Raw genomic sequence first — 19,368 nt, 5'->3', positions numbered from 1 at the left:
CGGCCCATAATAGAACAGTCAGATCCTATTTTTGGGGGGACAAGGCGACTGACCGCATAGGACATTTTTTGATATTTTAATAGTTTGGACTTTCAGACGTGGCTATAAGTAATATAATTTATTGTTTATATATTTCATATGTAAAATTGGGAAAGGGGGTGATTCATACTTAATATTTTGATTTTTTTTTATTTAATAACCATTTCCCCCCTTAGGGGCTAGAACCTGGGATCTTTTCATCCCTTGTCCTATTCACCCTAATAGATCTCTATTAGGGTGAATAGGACCTTACACGGTCCCTGCTGCCCTGTTCACAAAGCAGCAGGGAGCCGACTATGGCAGCCAGGGCTTCAGTAGCGTCCTGGCTACCATGGTAACCAATCAGAGCCCCAGGATTACACTGCTGGGGCTCCGATCGGAAGCTGCCACTAATGAGGAGGTGAGGGGACTCTGTGGCCACTGCCAATGATTTTAATACTTGGGGGTAGTTGAGGGGAAGGGGCGCACTGCGCCACCAATGATTTTAATACTGGGGAGGAGGGCACACTGCACCACCAATGATAATATAATTAACATTTAATACAGGAGGCGGGTTAACTGCCGCTAATCGCAGCTCCCCGTATAGTCTGCATCCGTTATTTGAGGGCGTAAAGCGGCGGTGTGCATGAAGCCTATCGGACAACAAATCTCTATTGATTTTATCACCCCCCCCCCCCCCAATACTTTGTCCCCCTCCATAGCCTATCGCAGGGGTCACCCCAATCTTCAGCACTCCTGCTGTTGTGAAAAATAAGACTCCCAGTGCGCACACCGGCTCAGTTGTTCCATAGAAGAGAATAGGAGTTATAGTTTCAGAACAGCTGGAGGTTGCTGATCCCCGATATATAAACTCAAACATAAAAACCTGATGACTATGAACAGCAAGTGTGACACCACCAGAACCTTACCGGAGGCCGCAGCCCCCCTTACCGAAGACCACCTTACACCAACATAGAACGAGACCAACGGAACCCACAAGGCCGTCACACCCCGTGGAACTATCAGACATGAACTCAGGTCAGATAAGTGCAGAAATGTCGGTCAGGACCCCAATGCAGGCAGAATGGGTCCCTGGGGCCTCATCATAAAGGCAGCAGTCACGGACAGAGGACCCTTCAGGGAGATCAGGACTCACGCACATTGCAGGAAACTGCACAAATAGCAATTCCCGAATATACTTCCATTATAGTAAACGCAGCCTTGTCATCGCAGCCGTTCATAAAAGGACCATCCCGAGCATGGCAGTGTAATTGGGGAATTACTATGCATGCAATTCTCTAACCACCCCGAGCATGGCAGTGTATCGGGGAATTACTATGCATGCAATTCTCTAACCACACCAGTGTATCGGGGAATTACTATAGATGCAATTCTCAATTCTCTAACCACCCCGAGCATGCCAGTGTGTCGGGGAATTACTATAGATGCAATTCTCTAACCACCCCGAGCATGGCAGTGTGTCGGGGAATTACTATGCATGCAATTCTCTAACCACCCCGAGCATGGCAGTGTGTCGGGGAATTACTATAGATGCAATTCTCTAACCACCCCGAGCATGGCAGTGTATCGGGGAATTACTATAGATGCAATTCTCTAACCACCCCGAGCATGCCAGTGTGTCGGGGAATTACTATAGATGCAATTCTCTAACCACCCCGAGCATGCCAGTGTGTCGGGGAATTACTATAGATGCAATTCTCTAACCACCCCGAGCATGCCAGTGTGTCGGGGAATTACTATAGATGCAATTCTCTAACCACCCCGAGCATGCCAGTGTGTCGGGGAATTACTATAGATGCAATTCTCTAACCACCCCGAGCATGCCAGTGTGTCGGGGAATTACTATAGATGCAATTCTCTAACCACCCCGAGCATGCCAGTGTGTCGGGGAATTACTATAGATGCAATTCTCTAACCACCCCGAGCATGCCAGTGTGTCGGGGAATTACTATAGATGCAATTCTCTAACCACCCCGAGCATGCCAGTGTGTCGGGGAATTACTATAGATGCAATTCTCTAACCACCCCGAGCATGCCAGTGTGTCGGGGAATTACTATAGATGCAATTCTCTAACCACCCCGAGCATGCCAGTGTGTCGGGGAATTACTATAGATGCAATTCTCTAACCACCCCGAGCATGCCAGTGTGTCGGGGAATTACTATAGATGCAATTCTCTAACCACCCCGAGCATGCCAGTGTGTCGGGGAATTACTATAGATGCAATTCTCTAACCACCCCGAGCATGCCAGTGTGTCGGGGAATTACTATAGATGCAATTCTCTAACCACCCCGAGCATGCCAGTGTGTCGGGGAATTACTATAGATGCAATTCTCTAACCACCCCGAGCATGCCAGTGTGTCGGGGAATTACTATAGATGCAATTCTCTAACCACCCCGAGCATGGCAGTGTGTCGGGGAACTACTATAGATGCAATTCTCTAACCACCCCAAGAATGGCAGTGTGTCGGGGAATTACTATAGATGCAATTCTCTAACCACCCCGAGCATGCCAGTGTGTCGGGGAATTACTATAGATGCAATTCTCTAACCACCCCGAGCATGCCAGTGTGTCGGGGAATTACTATAGATGCAATTCTCTAACCACCCCGAGCATGGCAGTGTATCGGGGAATTACTATAGATGCAATTCTCTAACCACCCCGAGCATGCCAGTGTATCGGGGAACTACTATAGATGCAATTCTCTAACCACCCCAAGCATGCCAGTGTGTCGGGGAATTACTATAGATGCAATTCTCTAACCACCCCGAGCATGGCAGTGTGTCGGGGAATTTCTATAGATGCAATTCTCTAACCACCCCGAGCATGGCAGTGTGTCGGGGAATTACTATAGATGCAATTCTCTAACCACCCCAAGCATGCCAGTGTGTCGGGGAATTACTATAGATGCAATTCTCTAACCACCCCGAGCATGCCAGTGTGTCGGGGAATTACTATAGATGCAATTCTCTAACCACCCCGAGCATGCCAGTGTATTGGGGAATTACTATGCATGCAATTCTCTAACACACAGGTTACAGGGTGACAATATGGGGACACTACATGTTACCCCAGGGTGACACTGCACTTTCCAGCTGATGACTGGAGTGAATCACATCCCAGGAACTGTATGTGAATGGCATCATATGGGGCGCAGCAGGTGAGTGGAAGACGGCAGGTACACCTTTAAGAACCAACCTCAACCTCCTCCGTTCCGGTGTAACTTGTCACACAAGATGGAAGGGGCTGTCAGTCTGCATTGGCCAAGGACCTAGGTGGACCGCAGGGCATAGTCCTGCACTGAGAAGTTGTCCCAGTGACGTCACTGCCGCCCCCTTAGACCGTGTTACGTAAGGACACACACAACCCGCTAGGGTCTGCCATGTAAAGTGAGGTAGAAGCGGCCTAGAGGTCTCACCTCGTCCCGCCCGGGGGCAGCGCGCAGGAGCCGGGCATAGGCGCTGCGGCCTCCTCTGGTCCGGACGCGGCCTCCTCAGCGCCACAAGCCGCCGCCTCTCCACTTCCTTTTAAACCTGAGTTGTCCGGTCACTGCTCCCCTGCGCCTGGCTCCTCTCTCTGTTTCTCCGCCGTCCTTCCCGTCGCTATGTCGTCATCACCTGCGTCACCAAATCTCCTCCCAATTTCCCCGCCCACCAGTTCTAACGAGGAAGGGGGCGGTGACGTCACGAATCTGTCGCTAGGAAAGCCATTTTTTTGGAAGGAATGAGCGGAGCTGATTTTTGTTCTTTTTCTGATGTGATGAATGTGTTTTATACACTTGAGGGATCCAAATCTGGTGCAGTACTAGTAAAGAAAGGAGGCCGAGGGCAAAGGCTGCTGCTTGAATAGCATCTGTCAGCAGGATCAACTCTATTACACCAAGCATACTAGGGATTCTGCTCAGGGGTGTATACAAATCTCACAGGACCCTATACATAGAATGGGACCCCTGTGCGTCAATCACACACAAGCAATCCAGAACTAGGGAGGAGTGAATCGACTTCAGAATGATGAAACATCCAAAGTCGATTCGCACAAAACTTCGTTTCAATGTTGTACGGAGCAGTGTTAGAATATATTGGCTCCTATGGGCCAAAGTTTACACTTCGAATAATAACTTCAGAAATGTATTTATACTGTAAAAAAACATTCCCCAAGGTACTGCTTGGGGAAGGTTCGGGAAATGTTTTTTTTACATTAGAATAACTTCAGCTCATCAGAGCCAATATATTCTAATACTGTACGGAGCGCTCACTCCATACAGTATTGAAACAAAGTTTTAAGCAAATCGACTTAGGGTGTTTCATCCGAAGTCCTTTCGCTCATCCCTAGTTGCCACCTTTCCCAACAAAAAATATGGCCACGTTAAGCCACCCCAAAGGGGCGTGGCTTAACATGGGTGTTAAAGGAAACCTGTCACCATGATTTAGCGCATAGAGCTGGGGACATGGGCTGCTAGATGGCCACTAGCACATCTGCAGTACCCAGGTCCCATAGCTCTCTGCGCTTTTATGGTGTTAAAATACCGTTTTTAGTGATATGCAAATTACCTCCTATGTGTCCTGTAGCCGGAGATGAGTCCAGCGGAAGGGAGCCCAGCACCGCCCCGCGTCCGCCGAATCTCCTCCTTGCCTGCTGACGTCATAGAGCTGCAGTGCCGAAATCTCGCGATGCGCGAGCTAGCGCATGCGTAGTTCGTTCCCTGTGCTGATTCCAGTACAGGGAATGAACATGATGCCGAGACTGCGCATGCGCTAGCTCGCGCATCGCGTGATTTCGGCAATGCAGCTCTATGACGTCAGCAGGCAAGGAGGAGATTCGGCGGACGCGGGGCGGTGCTGGGCTCCCTTCCGCTGGACTCATCTCCGGCTACAGGACACATAGGAGGTAATTTGCATATCACTAAAAACGGTATTTTAACACCATAAAAGCGCAGAGAGCTATGGGACCTGGGTACTGCAGATGTGCTAGTGGCCATCTAGCAGCCCATGTCCCCAGCTCTATGCGCTAAATCATGGTGACAGGTTCCCTTTAAGTCGCTATCACATAATGTAGCTTCCAGTAATATTAATGCCCCCATTAGTGAACCCCCACATCTAATAATGTCCCCACTGGTGCTCCTCAGTAATATTAATGCTCCCATTAGTGCCCCTTAGTAATATTAATTGCCTCAATTAGTGCCCTCCAGAATTAATAATGCGCCCATTAGTGCCCCCCAGTAATATTAAGGCCCCAATTAGTACTCCCAAAATGAATAATGCCCCCATTCATGCCCCTCATTAATATTAATGCCCCCCAGAATTAATAATTCCCCTATTAGTGCCCCCAGTAATAGTAATGCCCCAATTAGTGCTCCCCAAAATTAATAATGCATTCATTAGTGCCCCTCAGTAATATTAATGCTCCCAATAGTGCCCCCAATAATAGTAATGCCTCCATTAGCGTTCCCCAGAATTAATAATACCCCCACTAATAATAATACCTCCATTAGTGCCCCCCAGTAATAGTAATTCCCCAATTAGTGCTCCCCAAAATTAATAATGCCCCATTAGCGTCCCCCAAAATAATAGTGTCCCCATTAGAGCCCCTAGTAATATTAATGCCCCATTAGTGCCCCCCAGTAATAGTAATGCCCCCATTAGTGCCCCCATTCCCCCCTCTATTAATAATGTCCCCTTCTCTGCTTGTGCAAAAAAAAAAAAAACTCCATCCATATGATCAGGGGGAACACTCGCTGCTCGCTCCAGCGTGATGAGGTCTCGCAGGTCCTGTACTGAGCTTCCAGTAAGCAGCGAGTGTTCCCAGTGGCGCAATCAACTGGTGAGGTGAGTTTTTTTATTTTTATTAACACACGTGGGGGAGGGGCGGGAATTAAAGGCTGTACTAATGAGCGCTCCACAATGGAAGTGCTCATTAGTAACAGTCCACATAGGAAAATACCGGCAACTATTATTACTGGCAGGGGCACTACATTACCAGCTTGGCCAGTGAGTTACCGGCCAGGTGGCAACCCTAGCCACAATGCCCCAGATTTCTGAAGAATTTATGTTGGGGAATTTTGATATTGATGACCTATCTAAAGGATACTTCATCAATTTCATATCTGCAGGGGGGAAAGGGTGGTGCAGCCCCCAGAACCCCTGCCGATCAGCTGTATAAAGAGGCCACAGCGCTCCATGAGCACCTAGTCCTCTTCTCAGGTACCTGTGTCTGCCCCGCGAGCCGCTCTGAAACAAATGCGGTCACCGGGAGCAGGCAGTTCCGAGAACAGCCGCCGGGGGCCTTCTTCGGGCTGTTCTCGGAACTGCCTGTCCCCGGTGACCGCATTTGTTTCAGACCGGCTCCCGGCACAGGCACAGGTAAGGGCTTACCTGTGCTTCGCCGGACTTGTGAGTCAAGATGGCATCCCGCATGTGTTCGCTGGCCATCACTGGTCAGTGATGTCACATTCATCATTTACATGGCCTAGGTGCAGCTCAGTCCTATTCACTGGTGCGCTGCCACTTCCTCAAACAGCTAATTAGGGTACTTTCTGACTTGCGTCAAAGTTTTCCGGTATTGAGTTCCTAGGTCCTAGGGGCTCAATACCGGAAAAAAACGCTTCAGTTTTATCCCCACGCAATCTGACTGGAGAGCAATCCGTTCAGGATGCATCAGAATGTCTTCAGTTCAGTCCTTTTACCGTATTTGGACGGATAAAAAACCGCAGCATGCTACATTTTTCTTTCCTGCCAAAAATCCTGAACACATCCGACATCCTGATCCGGCATTTTTTTCCATTGGAATTCAGATTAATTCTGGATCTGGCATTAAATTGCCGCATTGACGGATCCGGTCTGAGCATGCACAGACCTTTGAAAATGTAAAAAAAAAATTAATACTGGATCCGTTTTTCCGGATGACACCGGAGAGACAGATCCGGTCCAGTATTGCAATGCATTTGGAAGATGGATCCGGATGCGGATGGTTTCCGTTTGCATACAGACGGAACTGCCTGCCGGAATCCAGCATTGCAAGTGTAAAAGTACCCTAAGGCTACTTTCACACTGGCGTTTTGGCTTTCCGTTTATAAGATCCGTTCAGGGCTCTCACAAGCGGTCCAAAACGGATCCGTTTTGCCTTAATGCATTCTGAATTGAAAAGGATCTGCCCTGAATGCATCACTTTGCCTCCGATCAGTCACCATTCCGCTCTGGAGGCGGACATCAAAATGCTGTCTGCAGCGTTTTTCTGTCCGCGATGTGGTGCGGAGCAAGACGGATCAGTTTTCTCTGACACAATAGAACACGGATCCATTCCCCATTGACTTTCAATGTTGTACAGGACGGATCCGTCATGGCTATAGAAGACATAATACAACCGGATCTGTTCATGACGGATGCATGCATCTCATCTATTATAAAGCTGGCTGCCAGCAGCCACCACTAGGGGGAGCTCCGTGCACTGGAAATTATACAGTCACAATTGACTGAAATGAAAGCTGTAATCACCTGTTTGCACTGAGCCCCCCTTAGTGGTGGCTGCCTGAAAATGCAGTGTTTTCCCAATGGAAAGAGAAGTAGGAGTTCACCACCAGGGCCCTGTAGCCAGTGTGCCTACACTGAAGTGATGCCACTGGTCCTGCTGATCAGAATGATACCCCTCTTGTGAAAACCGTCTGCAGGGACCAGCTGATCGGTGGCAGTGTATGAGGCCTGGGCTACACTGCGACTCTTTGTAGTGCGACTGATTGATGTAAACTATTGAATGACAGCTGCAGTCCATAAGATTGTCTTCCACATGCATTTGGATTGCAGCTGTCATTCAATAGTTAAAATCAATCAGTTGCGCTACACAATTGCAGTGTAGCCCTAGCCTTAGGCCTCCTGCACACAACCCTATGGTTTTGCGGTCCGTATTAAACTGATCGGTTTTTCAGTTTTTTTGTGTTTCAATAGTGTTTCCATTCCGTTTTTCCGTTTGGTTTCCGTTTGTGATTAGTTTTTTGCGGATTGCAAACGGAAGCATACAATAATGTTTAAACATTAAGTACATAAAAAAATTGGGCTTGGCATAAAATTTTCAATAGATGGTTCCGCAAAAATAGAACAGATTCGGAAGACATACGGATGCATTCCGTATGCATTCAGTTTTTTTTTGCGGGCCCATTGACTTGAATGGAGCTACGGAACGTGATTTGCGGCCAATAATAGGACATGTTCTATGTTTGAACGGAACAGAAATATGGAAACGGAAGGCATATGGAGTACCTTCCTTTTTTTTTTTTTGCGGATCCATTGAAATGAATGGTTTCATATACGATACACAAAACGGAACGTAAAAGGAAAAAAAAACGTTCATGTGCAGGAGGCCTTAAAGCTATCTTTCTGAATATGACCACATGGGCACAATGGTAGTGTCCATGGATGACTTTCATGTACAGTACAGTCTAAAAGTTTGGACACACCTTCTCATTCAAAGGGTTTTCTTTATTTTCATGACTATGAAAATTGTAGATTCACACTGAAGGCATCAAAACTATGAATTAACACATGTGGAATTATATACATAACAAAAAAGTGTGAAACAACTGAAAATATGTCATATTCTAGGTTCTTCAAAGTAGCCACCTTTTGCTTTGATTACTGCTTTGCACACTCTTGGCATTCTCTTGATGAGCTTCAAGAGGTAGTCACCTGAAATGGTCTTCCAACAGTCTTGAAGGAGTTCCCAGAGATGCTTAGCACTTGTTGGCCCTTTTGCCGTCACTCTGCGGTCCAGCTCACCCCAAACCATCTCGATTGGGTTCAGTGACTGTAGAGGCCAGGTCACCCCAAACCATCTCGATTGTCCGGTGACTGTAGAGGCCAGGTCATCTGGCACAGCACCCCATCACTCTCCTTCATGGTCAAAAAGCCCTTACACAGCCTGGAGGTGTGTTAGGGGTCATTGTCCTGTTGAAAAATAAATGATGGGCCAACTAAACGCAAACCGGATGGAATTGCATGCCGCTGCAAGATGCTGTGGTAGCCATGCTGGTTCAGTATGCCTTCAATTTTGAATAAATCCCCAACAGTGTCACCAGCAAAGCACCCCCACACCATCACACCTCCTCCTCCATGCTTCACGGTGGGAACCAGGCATGTAGAGTCCATTCGTTCACCTTTTCTGCGTCGGACAAAGACACGGTGGTTGGAACCAAAGATCTCAAATTTGGACTCATCAGACCAAAGCACAGATTTCCACTGGTCTAATGTCCATTCCTTGTGTTCTTTAGCCCAAACAAGTCTCTTCTGCTTGTTGCCTGTCCTTAGCAGTGGTTTCCTAGCAGATATTCTACCATGAAGGCCTGATTCACACAGTCTCCTCTTAACAGTTGTTCTAGAGATGTGTCTGCTGCTAGAACTCTGTGTGGCATTGACCTGGTCTCTAATCTGAGCTGCTGTTAACCTGCGATTTCTGAGGCTGGTGACTCGGATGAACTTATCCTCCGCAGCAGAGGTGACTCTTGGTCTTCCTTTCCTGGGGCGGTCCGCATGTGAGCCAGTTTCTTTGTAGCGCTTGATGGTTTTTGTGACTGCACTTGGGGACACTTTCAAAGTGTTCCCAATTTTTCGGACTGACTGATCTTCATTTCTTAAAGTAATGATGGCCACTAGTTTTTCTTAGCTGCTTTTTTCTTGCCATAATACAAATTCTAAGGGTCCATTCACACATCCGTTGTTTCTTTCCTGATCTGTTCCGTTTTTTTCGGAACAGATCAGGACCAGTTCTGGACCCATTCATTTTCAATGGGTCCTGGAAAAAATCGGACAACACAATGTGTGCTGTCCGTTTCCGTTGTTCCGTTCCGCATGTCCGATTAAATATAAAACTTGTCCTATTCTTTTCCGCAAAAATAGGATCCTGGTACAATACAAAGTCAATGGTTCCGCAAAAAACGGATGACATTCGTATGTCATTACGTATGTCACCCGTTTTATGTGGAATCCGTTCCTGGAAATTAAATACCTGCCCACATAAATCACTTATTGACTTTTTTTTTCAATTTTTTTTCAAAGAAATCCAAACAACTTTATTTGCTTTGTGAAATTTATACATGTTTCAGTTTTTGCGGATCCGCAAAAAACGGATGACATACAGAAACATTTTCAGGAACAACGGATCCGCAAAAAACTGACCGAAATTCGGGATATAGAAAAATACTGACGTGTGAATGTAGCCTAACAGTCTATTCAGTAGGACTATCAGCTGTGTATCCACCTGACTTCTCCACAACGCAACTGATGGTCCCAACCCCATTTATAAGGCAAGGAATCCCAATTATTAAACCTGACAGGGCACACCTGTGAAGTGAAAACCATTTCAGGATGACTACCTCTTGAAGCTCATCAAGAGAATGCCAAGAGTGTGCAAAGCAGTAATCAAAGCAAAAGGTGGCTACTTTGAAGAACCTAGAATATGACATACTTTCAGTTGTTTCACACTTTTTTGTTATGTATATAATCCCACATGTGTTAATTCATAGTTTTGATGCCTTCAGTGTGAATCTACAATTTCCATAGTCATAAAAATAAAGAAAACTCTTTGAATGAGAAGGTGTGTCCAAACTTTTGGTCTGTACTGTATATGGTGCCTCAGCTACCTGAGACCCTACTATGTCCAGGTATATAAACGGCTTAACACAAACTCAAAATTATATGCATGTAGGTCATTCGTGTGCGGTGTATGTATGGAGCAGACTCACAAGCTGGTAGCCACTGGCAATGACCAGGATCAGTCATTTAACCCCCTCATATGCTGGTGCTAATAGGAACTATGGCATCTGAGAGGTTAGACAGAGGAAGGAAGCTCCCTCTGTCTTCCTATCAGACCCCCCCCCCCTCCCCCCAAGGATGAAATCAATTCAAAGGGTTTGCTATGGCAGCCTGGGACCCTGAGGCTGTTAAGCCCTGCCTACAGCTTGCCCAGCTTTCTCAGTTCACTACTATATGACTTCTGAAAATAGCAGCTGTTTTCAGAAGTCCCATAGCAGAGAATGGAGAAGATGCCACAGCAAGCCCTAGCAGCATGAAAACAAATGTGCAGCATAGACCTGGGCAAAAGTAAATCAAAAATGATTTCTGTCATATACAGTTGCAAGAAAGTGTGAGTGAACCCTTTGGAATTACCTGGATTTCTGCATGACTAATACAATGTGATCTGATTGTTATCCAAGTCACAGTTATAAGTAAACTAATAATACAATAACAGTTGTACCATTTATATGTTTCATTAAAAGGGTTGTCTGGTTTCCTATCCTCAGGTCCTCAATATCAGATCGGTGGGGGTCCAACCAACCAGCTTGTAGGAGTGCTGAGTTCTCTTGACTGTTTACCTGCTTCCTGTCAACATTGCAGCAGTGGAGCAGTGTGACTACAGCTGCTTCTTCCACCGCTACAGTGTCGATGGAATTTTGGACCATTCCTCCCTGCAGTTGTGTTAGTTCAATAATATTTCTGGAATGTTTGTGTTCTTTCGGTCATTGTCATGTCACATTGACCATTCTTCACCTTGGAGACTGCTCCCCTTATGGGTTCAATTCATTAACATTTAATAGAAAATACATGAAACAAGATGTCATGTAAAGTAACTGTATGCGGTATTTGATATTTGCGGCAACCTCCTTCATATCATGGGACAGTAAAGATATTAGCATTGCTAATATACCGTATTTTTCGCTTTACAAGACGTACTACTAATGAGCGCTTTCATTATGGAAGCGCTCATTAGTATGCAGGAGACGCAGAGAACAGTGAATGTAATGCACCTCCTGTTTTGGGGTCTGTTTGGGGGGGTCTGATCTGAGGTCTCAAAAAGATTGGGGGATCTGGACTGAGGTCTAATGACCATTGGGGGTCTGATGAAGTTCGGAGTTCTAATATGAGGTCTGATGAAGATTGGGGGTCTGATTTGAGGTCTGATGAAAAAAATTTTTTTTTCTTATTTTCTTCCTAGGTGTCTTACAAAGCGAGAAATACGGTATTACTTTACTTTTTTTGTATTGATCTTGTTGGAACATTTTTTAAAAGTTATTTGTCATCCAGATCTGTATTCACAATTCAGCTGCATTCTGAGCTCAGTTCTTCCAGCACATGTAAGGTTACGGCTACATGGCAATTTTCGGATTGACAAGTGTCCAGCCATAGAGATTAGTAGGGTTGCAGCACTTTCACATTTGGCACAACCCCAGAATTGCAAAAAATCCATAAGTTTTGGAATTTTGGCAATTTCTGGGGTCGCTTCACAGGACACATGTGAGACGTGCTGCAGCCCCATTCATTGCTATTGCTGCCCTGCTACACTGCAATACTTGGGCGCACCACACGTTGCACCCAAGATGACTGTGTAACCGTACTCTCAAACGGGGTGTATCGCTTCAGCAAATGGCATTTATCATGTAGATAAAGTTAATACAAGGCACTTACTAATGTATTGTTATTGTCCATATTGCCTCCTTTGCTGGCTGGATTCATTTTTCCATCACATTATACACTGCTCGTTTCCATGGTTACAGAACACCCTGCAATCCATCAGTGGTTGTCGTGCTTGTACAATTTAGGAAAAAGTGCTGGCCTCTCTGGTGGCAGGATCATGGTAGCTCACATAGGCTGGTGCTTTTTTCTATAGTGTGCAAGCCCGGCCACTGATGATAGACTGTAGGGTGGGTGTAACCATGGAAACAAGCGGTGCATAATGTGATGGAAGAATGAATCCAGCCAGCAAAGGAGGCAATATGGACAATCACAATACATTAGTAAGTGCCTTGTATTAACTTTCTCTACATGATGAATGCTATTTGCTGAAGTGAGACAACCCCTTTAAGTGTCAGTACACGGCTGGCTCTGGTGATTTTCATTCTTAGTGTAGTTATTACAACAGACACTGTAATTTGATCAGGAAAACTATCCCACAATGCAGCGCCGCAGAGAACATTCTATTATAGTAACTCAACGATGCTATGAATAGATATAGGCTGCAACACTTTCATTGATATCCTAGTACAACGGGTAAGGATAGCCTGCTGTTCTGCTGTGCTGTGTATATAGATGCTATGTAATGTTAGAGAACCTGTGTCTAGGCTGTTCCTGCATTCGGTGCATTTATACACTCCTCAACATTAAACATGAAGGAAAACTGTCTTATCCCTTGTTCTGAGCTTTTGGTATAACTATGGGACCTGGACTGCTATATGTGGTGTTTTTTGTGCTTATTCCCATTTTTATGGTCTGCTGCAATTACGGATCCGGGCAGAGCATCGTGCAGCCCCATAGAAATGAATGGGTCCGCAATTCCGTTCCGCAAAACGCGGAACAGAATTGCGGATGTGTGAATGGACCCTAATTGTTACCTGAGGAATGTTCCGCCACGGTAAAAAGGGGTTTACCGAGATTTTGTTACTGATGATCTATCTTCAGCATAGGTCATTAGTATCTGATCGTGGGGGTCCGACACCCGGGACCCCCACCGATCAGCTGTTTGATAAGGCACCAGCACTCCTGTGAGTGTCACTGCCTTCTTGCAGCTTACCAAGCACGTCGCCGTACATTGTATAGCGGCTGTGCTTGGTATCGCGCTCGGCCCCATTCAAGTGCACCTAGGTCATGTGAACGTGTCGTCACCGGCCTTGGGAAAGGTGCGAGAAGGCTGTGTGCTAATGTCTTCTGATGGTTTGTGTAGTCCATGAAGTTTGACTCTGTGCACCTCCTGCTGACATTCCAGTTCATTGTTGTTCTCCGGACCACCAGGACACGCAGCGTTGAACAGTGCTGATATCTTGGCCTAGGTGTGCAATGATCTGCTGGAGCAATATCTCAGTGACACCTGCTACTTCCTCGATTTGCATAACCTTACGGCTAGTCCTTCTTGGTGTTGCAATTTAAACGTTGAGGAGTGTATAAATGGGCATTTCAAGGGGTTATCCACTCAGGAGAACACCTGTCCTTATGATCTATTTATGGAAGACTTGACCCAACAAAGTATACTGTACACGGTCACCCAATGCCTTCTATTGGCAGTGTGTAATACTACAGTTCCCCTGCTTTGTCTAGCGCAGGGATGCTCAACCTGCGGCCCTCCAGCTGTTGCAAAACTACAATTCCCAGTATGCCTGGACAGCCTACAGCTATTAGGGCATGCTGGGAGTTGTAGTTTAGCAACAGCTGGAGGGCCGCAGGTTGGGCATCCCTGGTCTAGCAGAACTGTCTAAAGGGCATCTTTGATTACAATGTTTTTATTACATTGCAACAATTATATAATAAAATCATTTTTCATGTGTTTTTTAGCTCATTTTGGCTTCTGTAGGTTGAATGTCTTCAAATATATAGCAAGCTGCTGAATGCCATTCTGTGCTTGCCTCCAGCCCCTCTCTCCTATCCTACGTGCTTATTTGTTGAATTCTAATCGATCAGAATTCAATCAGGCTGGGTAAGTTGCATCACTTACCTGGGGATGCACTATGGAAAGACAGACACCGAGAAGGCAGTGTGTGCACTGGGCAAAGTCCTGCTGTGAAACCTTGGTTTTTGACATTCATGTGGATATTACTTTGACAGGTACCACTTACCTCATTGTTGTAGACCAAGTACACCCCTTCATAGCAAGGGAAATCCCTAATGGCAGTGGCCTCCGTCAGCAGCGCAATGCAGCCTGCCATGCTGCAAACATGGTTCAATAATGGTTTGAGGACCATGACAATGTATTGACCTGGCCTCCAAATTCTCCAGATATCAATGTAATTAAGCATCTATGGGATGTGCTGGGGAAAAAAAGTCTGATTCATGGAAGCCCATCTCACAACTTCCAAGACTTAAAAAGTTTATTCAGCCTTAGGCTAGGCCGTCAATTTTGGACGATGAGGGTCCAAGTCTGCATCCATGCCGACCAGCGGTCTGAAAGGATGTGACCCTTAAGCAAGTTCTGCCTACTTGTTTATCTTGGTCCAGACTCATTTGTGCTCAGAACTCTACCCTTTTAGAGGTCGTTGTTTTGGGTATTACATTCAAGTGAATGGGGCAAAGTTCTAATACCCTGCTCTGTGTATGGTCAGCATCCAGACCAAGCTAAACAATGAATGAAGTGCTATGGTCCCATGACCCCTTCAAATAGTTGATTGGCTGGGTGCCTGGGTCATCATTTTAAAAAGTCTGGATAACCCTTTAGGATTCTCTCCTAATGTCTTGGTGCCAGATACCACAGGGTCGCTTCAGAGGTCTTGTGGAGCCCATGTCTCAAAGTGTCAGAACTGTTTAGGCAGTTGAGATACTCCACTATGACCGTGCACATCATCATCTGATAAACTAGAAGGACCAGGAAATTGTGGCCAGTATATTGTAATTTGTGTTGCTTCACCAGGTTTATGTTAAAGCATATTTAGAAATCCCAGAAAACGTCACCAAGAGCCTGTACTGTGGTCCTATCCCCTCCGTGTGCCGTCATATGGTGTCTCTTTGTGGCATCGTAACACTGCACACAATGGATAATGCCACATATTTTTTATATTTGAAATGTTACTTCTGAGTGTTTGATAATTCCATCTAGGAAAAGATTTCTGGAAATCCCCTCTAGAGAACATGGGCAAATGAGAAAACTGATATATTGACTAGAGATGAGAGAATCAATTTCAAACAAATCCAGTTTGACCCGAATTTGCCAAAAATTCTGGTCAAATCCAAATATAAATTTTTGGCAATTCAATTAGGGAAAATTTCTGTAAGCCATTTTTCATATCCGAAGACAGGAGAGAGGAAGAAAGAGGGTCACCTCACCCCGGGAGGTGTGTGTATACACAATGGTAGGCATTTTCCACCAAAAAGCTAAATTATTCGGACCATAAAAAAAAAAATCCTACAGTGCATTTTTTTTGGGCTATTTGTTATCACCAGCAGCTATGCTTTTACCCTTATATGTCACTGTCACTTTAAGATTACTGATGCCGGCTTAATGTTAAGGGTATGGCCCCACAGCGACACTGGTCTCAGCGTTGGATTTTTGGGGATTCAGGTGCAGCAGTCACAGCACACATGCAACTAGCACTGCGACCCCATTCATTTCTAGGGTATCATCGCAGCACTGCAATGTCCCTGCCATCCTTGCCGCGACAGCTGTTGCGTAATTCGCCATGTAGCTGTACGCTGAGGAGCTTGAAGTGAGTTCTATACAATCCTAGGAGACCCCAGAATATCATCCACAACTTGGAGCACTTTCGATTTGGGTCCACTTTATTTGGACACAAATCGGATTTCCTGACTGATTTCGCAGAATCGAATCTGAATAGAATTTCAATAAATTTGCTCATCACTAATGCTGAACATGATGAAGTATATAAAAATAATCTCTATAACTGTTCATTCACAATAGTTATGCTTTATTTACATGAAAATAGAAAAATCCCTTTAAGGCCTCTTTCACACTGGCGTGTGCGGCCCGTTACCGTATTGCGACGCGCAATACATGAGCACAGTCCGTGGGGCAGCCGCAGCGGATTGCGGACCCATTCACTTGAATGGGTCTGCGATCTGGCCGTTCCGCAAAAAGATGGGACATGTTCTATCTTTTTGCGGAACAGAAGTACGGGATGAAACCCCACGGAAGCACTCCGCACCATTCCGCATCTCCGGATTTGCAGACCCATTCAAGTGAATGGGTCCGCATCCGTGATGCGGAATGCCCGCAGAACGGCAACCGTGTATTGCGGATCCGCAAAAGCAGTCCGCAATACGGCAACGGGGCCCACACGCCAGTGTGAAAGAGGCCTAAGTGGTAAGAGTAGATACTGTCCTTAGTGGTGTTAATGTAACTGAAATTAGGAGTTGTGCGCCCTCTTGTGGTTATGTTTCAGCATGGTGGCTCAGTGATTAGCACTGGTGCCTTGCAGCTCTGGGGTCCTAGGTTTAAATCTGACCAAGGAAAACATCTGCATGGAGTTTGTATGTTTCCCCCCATGTTTGCGTGGGTTTCCTCTGGTCACTCCAAAGACTGATGGGGAAGTTAGATTTAGAGCCCCCTGGGGACAGCTAGTAATGATAATGTCTCGCTATATACCGTAAGGAAGGAAAATAAAAATGTTTCATTACACTGATTGTATCACAGCAATAAAAAATAAGAGAAATGTGTGTCATTCAATATCATATTCATCAGATATTTATAAAATGTCTTTGTACAATACGCTTGATTTCAGCTAGCACTGGGCGCATCTCTAGATACACACAATATGTGCACAACATATTATATATGTAAGTAAACAATCTCATTATGTAAGAAATAAGAATTTCTCTTATGTATTTAAAATATAAAAATATATCTCATTCACAGTACAGGCATTATCCATCCACTGTATGCCTGACTTTGTCACCGACTACGCTATTCACAGACTTACACTCATTGACAATTAAACAACGCCCCCAGATAGAAATGTCGGATTTCTGCAAAACTCGGCAAGCAGTTATGTCTCAGGCAGATATGTATATGACAAGGTGTGGTCTGATTGGACACTGAGTCTTGACATAAGTGTAACAGTGCTTCCCCTGCTGAGCTATAAAAAGGCTGTCAGAGGCCACTTTTGGGTAGTGTACCTTTTGGTGAAAGATTGTTGACTGCTAGACATGCCTCTATAACCCACTCCAAAACATTTTCCCCTTTTGACAGAGATGGGGCGCATCATTGGACTGAGAGAAAAAGGCCAACAAGCACGAGCAGCTCCCACAGTTTGGTTGTCCACCGTCCAGTTCCAGTCACTTAGCAGAAGGAGGTGTCATGGCACTTGTTGACTGCCAGGCACCATCGTATTTGTTTGTAGTGGTATCGTGAACGAGAAACCTGGACTGCTATGGACTGGAACCGTATCGTCTTTAGTGACAAATCCAGGTTCTGTCAATGAGAGCTTCAATCCTACCTTTGCTGTGGAGTGACACACTGCCCCAACTGCTGGTGTTATGATCTGGGGACCCCTTGCATACGACAGTCTGTCACCCCTAGTAGTGATACCAGGGACACAAACACCTCAACTATATGTGCTGTATGCATGTCCTCTAATGGCAGGGCTTCCAACTGTCGCTTTTCAGCAGTATAATGCTCGCCAGAACACAGAAAGAGTTTCCCCGGAATGTCTCCACCAGGGTGCAACATTTCCTTGGCCTGACTAGTCACCAGATTAATAACCAATTGAGTATTTAAGAGGCAGCCTACAAACGTGCTACATTATGCCATATGGAACCTGTACGCCACCTTGCCCAACCGTATCTCATCTTGTATCCAGGCTAGAGGTGGCCCAACAGGGCACCAGAGCCTCCTTTCAGTTGTACAGCTTCCTCTAATAAACTTAGGCTAGTTTCACACTGCCGTTAATAAGAAAACAGCCTGCTGGAGCTGAAGCAAACTTACCTGTCCGGGCTTTAGCGGTGCAAATCTCAGCCTTGGCACGGCCACATGGGTAGAGACACGCTGCTGAGCCACGCCCCCTTGGTGACGCATCCGCATCCTTAGTAACAGGATGCAATGCTCTGTTTCTCCCTGCAGCGGGCGTGTTCTGGGAGAGATTAGCAGTGGGCTGATTGCTCAGCTGCTCTATTACTGTGTGCTAGTGTTTCTGACTAATGGAGCACTGAGTCATGAACCTATCAGGTTCTGATCCAGGGACTTGGCGCTCCATTTAAATCCCTTTCTGGCCATACACCAGTGCCAGTAATAGTCTTTGACTCACTAGCAGTGTTCCTGGTTCTTGCTCCTGTGCTTATTTGGATTGTTTGTGCGTCTGACCCTGGCTTGTCTGCCTGGTTCTGATCTCGGCTTGTCTTCTAACCACTCTTTGTATCTAGTTTGGTACTGCATAGCCCGATTGGTTTACATATTACTCTGTATTGTGTTTGTCTGTCTTTGTTTGTTAGCCTGTCTCTGCACTTATATAGCATAGGGACCATCAACCAGTTGCAGTCTAGCTATCTATAACTTGTACTGCAAGTAGGTAGGGAAAGCAGGCTGGGTACTAGCCTTAGGGCTCACTGTTCTTGTCTGTTCCTACCTACAGTCATTACTGGAGCTCTCTGGATCTTGCATTGTTGGATGTTATTAAAATGCCTGCCGGCCCCATTGACTATAATGAAGTCTGGAGGAGATCCATCCACTACCGCATTCTGGTTACATCCGGCAATGCAGAATTCAGAGAGCTCAGCTGTTCTCTGCTGCAACAGCCTTAGAAACTGCTATCAGTAGTGCGAAATAAGCCTTAGGCCTCTTTCACACGGGCGTCATGTTTTTTGCCCAGATAAGATGCGTGATTTTTCCGCGCGAGTGCAAAACATTGTAATGCGTTT

The 19,368-nt window shown here is 45.8% G+C and overlaps 1 protein-coding gene across 1 annotated transcript in view; it reads right to left on the bottom strand.

Annotated features, from left to right (window-relative positions):
* The window catches only part of FBXO30 (F-box protein 30), a 29,752-nt gene extending 26,105 nt beyond the window's left edge, over positions 1 to 3,647 (bottom strand). The window contains exon 1 of the mRNA XM_044289457.1: positions 3,459 to 3,647. Coding sequence (XP_044145392.1) covers positions 3,459 to 3,496 — 38 coding nt within the window. The 5' untranslated portion in view covers positions 3,497 to 3,647. The remainder of the gene's footprint in view (positions 1 to 3,458) is intronic.
* Positions 3,648 to 19,368: the final 15,721 nt, after the last annotated feature.

Source organism: Bufo gargarizans, chromosome 4 (genome assembly GCF_014858855.1).
Source record: "Bufo gargarizans isolate SCDJY-AF-19 chromosome 4, ASM1485885v1, whole genome shotgun sequence".
NCBI lineage: Eukaryota > Metazoa > Chordata > Amphibia > Anura > Bufonidae > Bufo > Bufo gargarizans.
The sequence above is the reverse complement of the archived record's forward strand: the minus strand, read 5'-3'. Positions and strand labels throughout refer to the sequence as shown.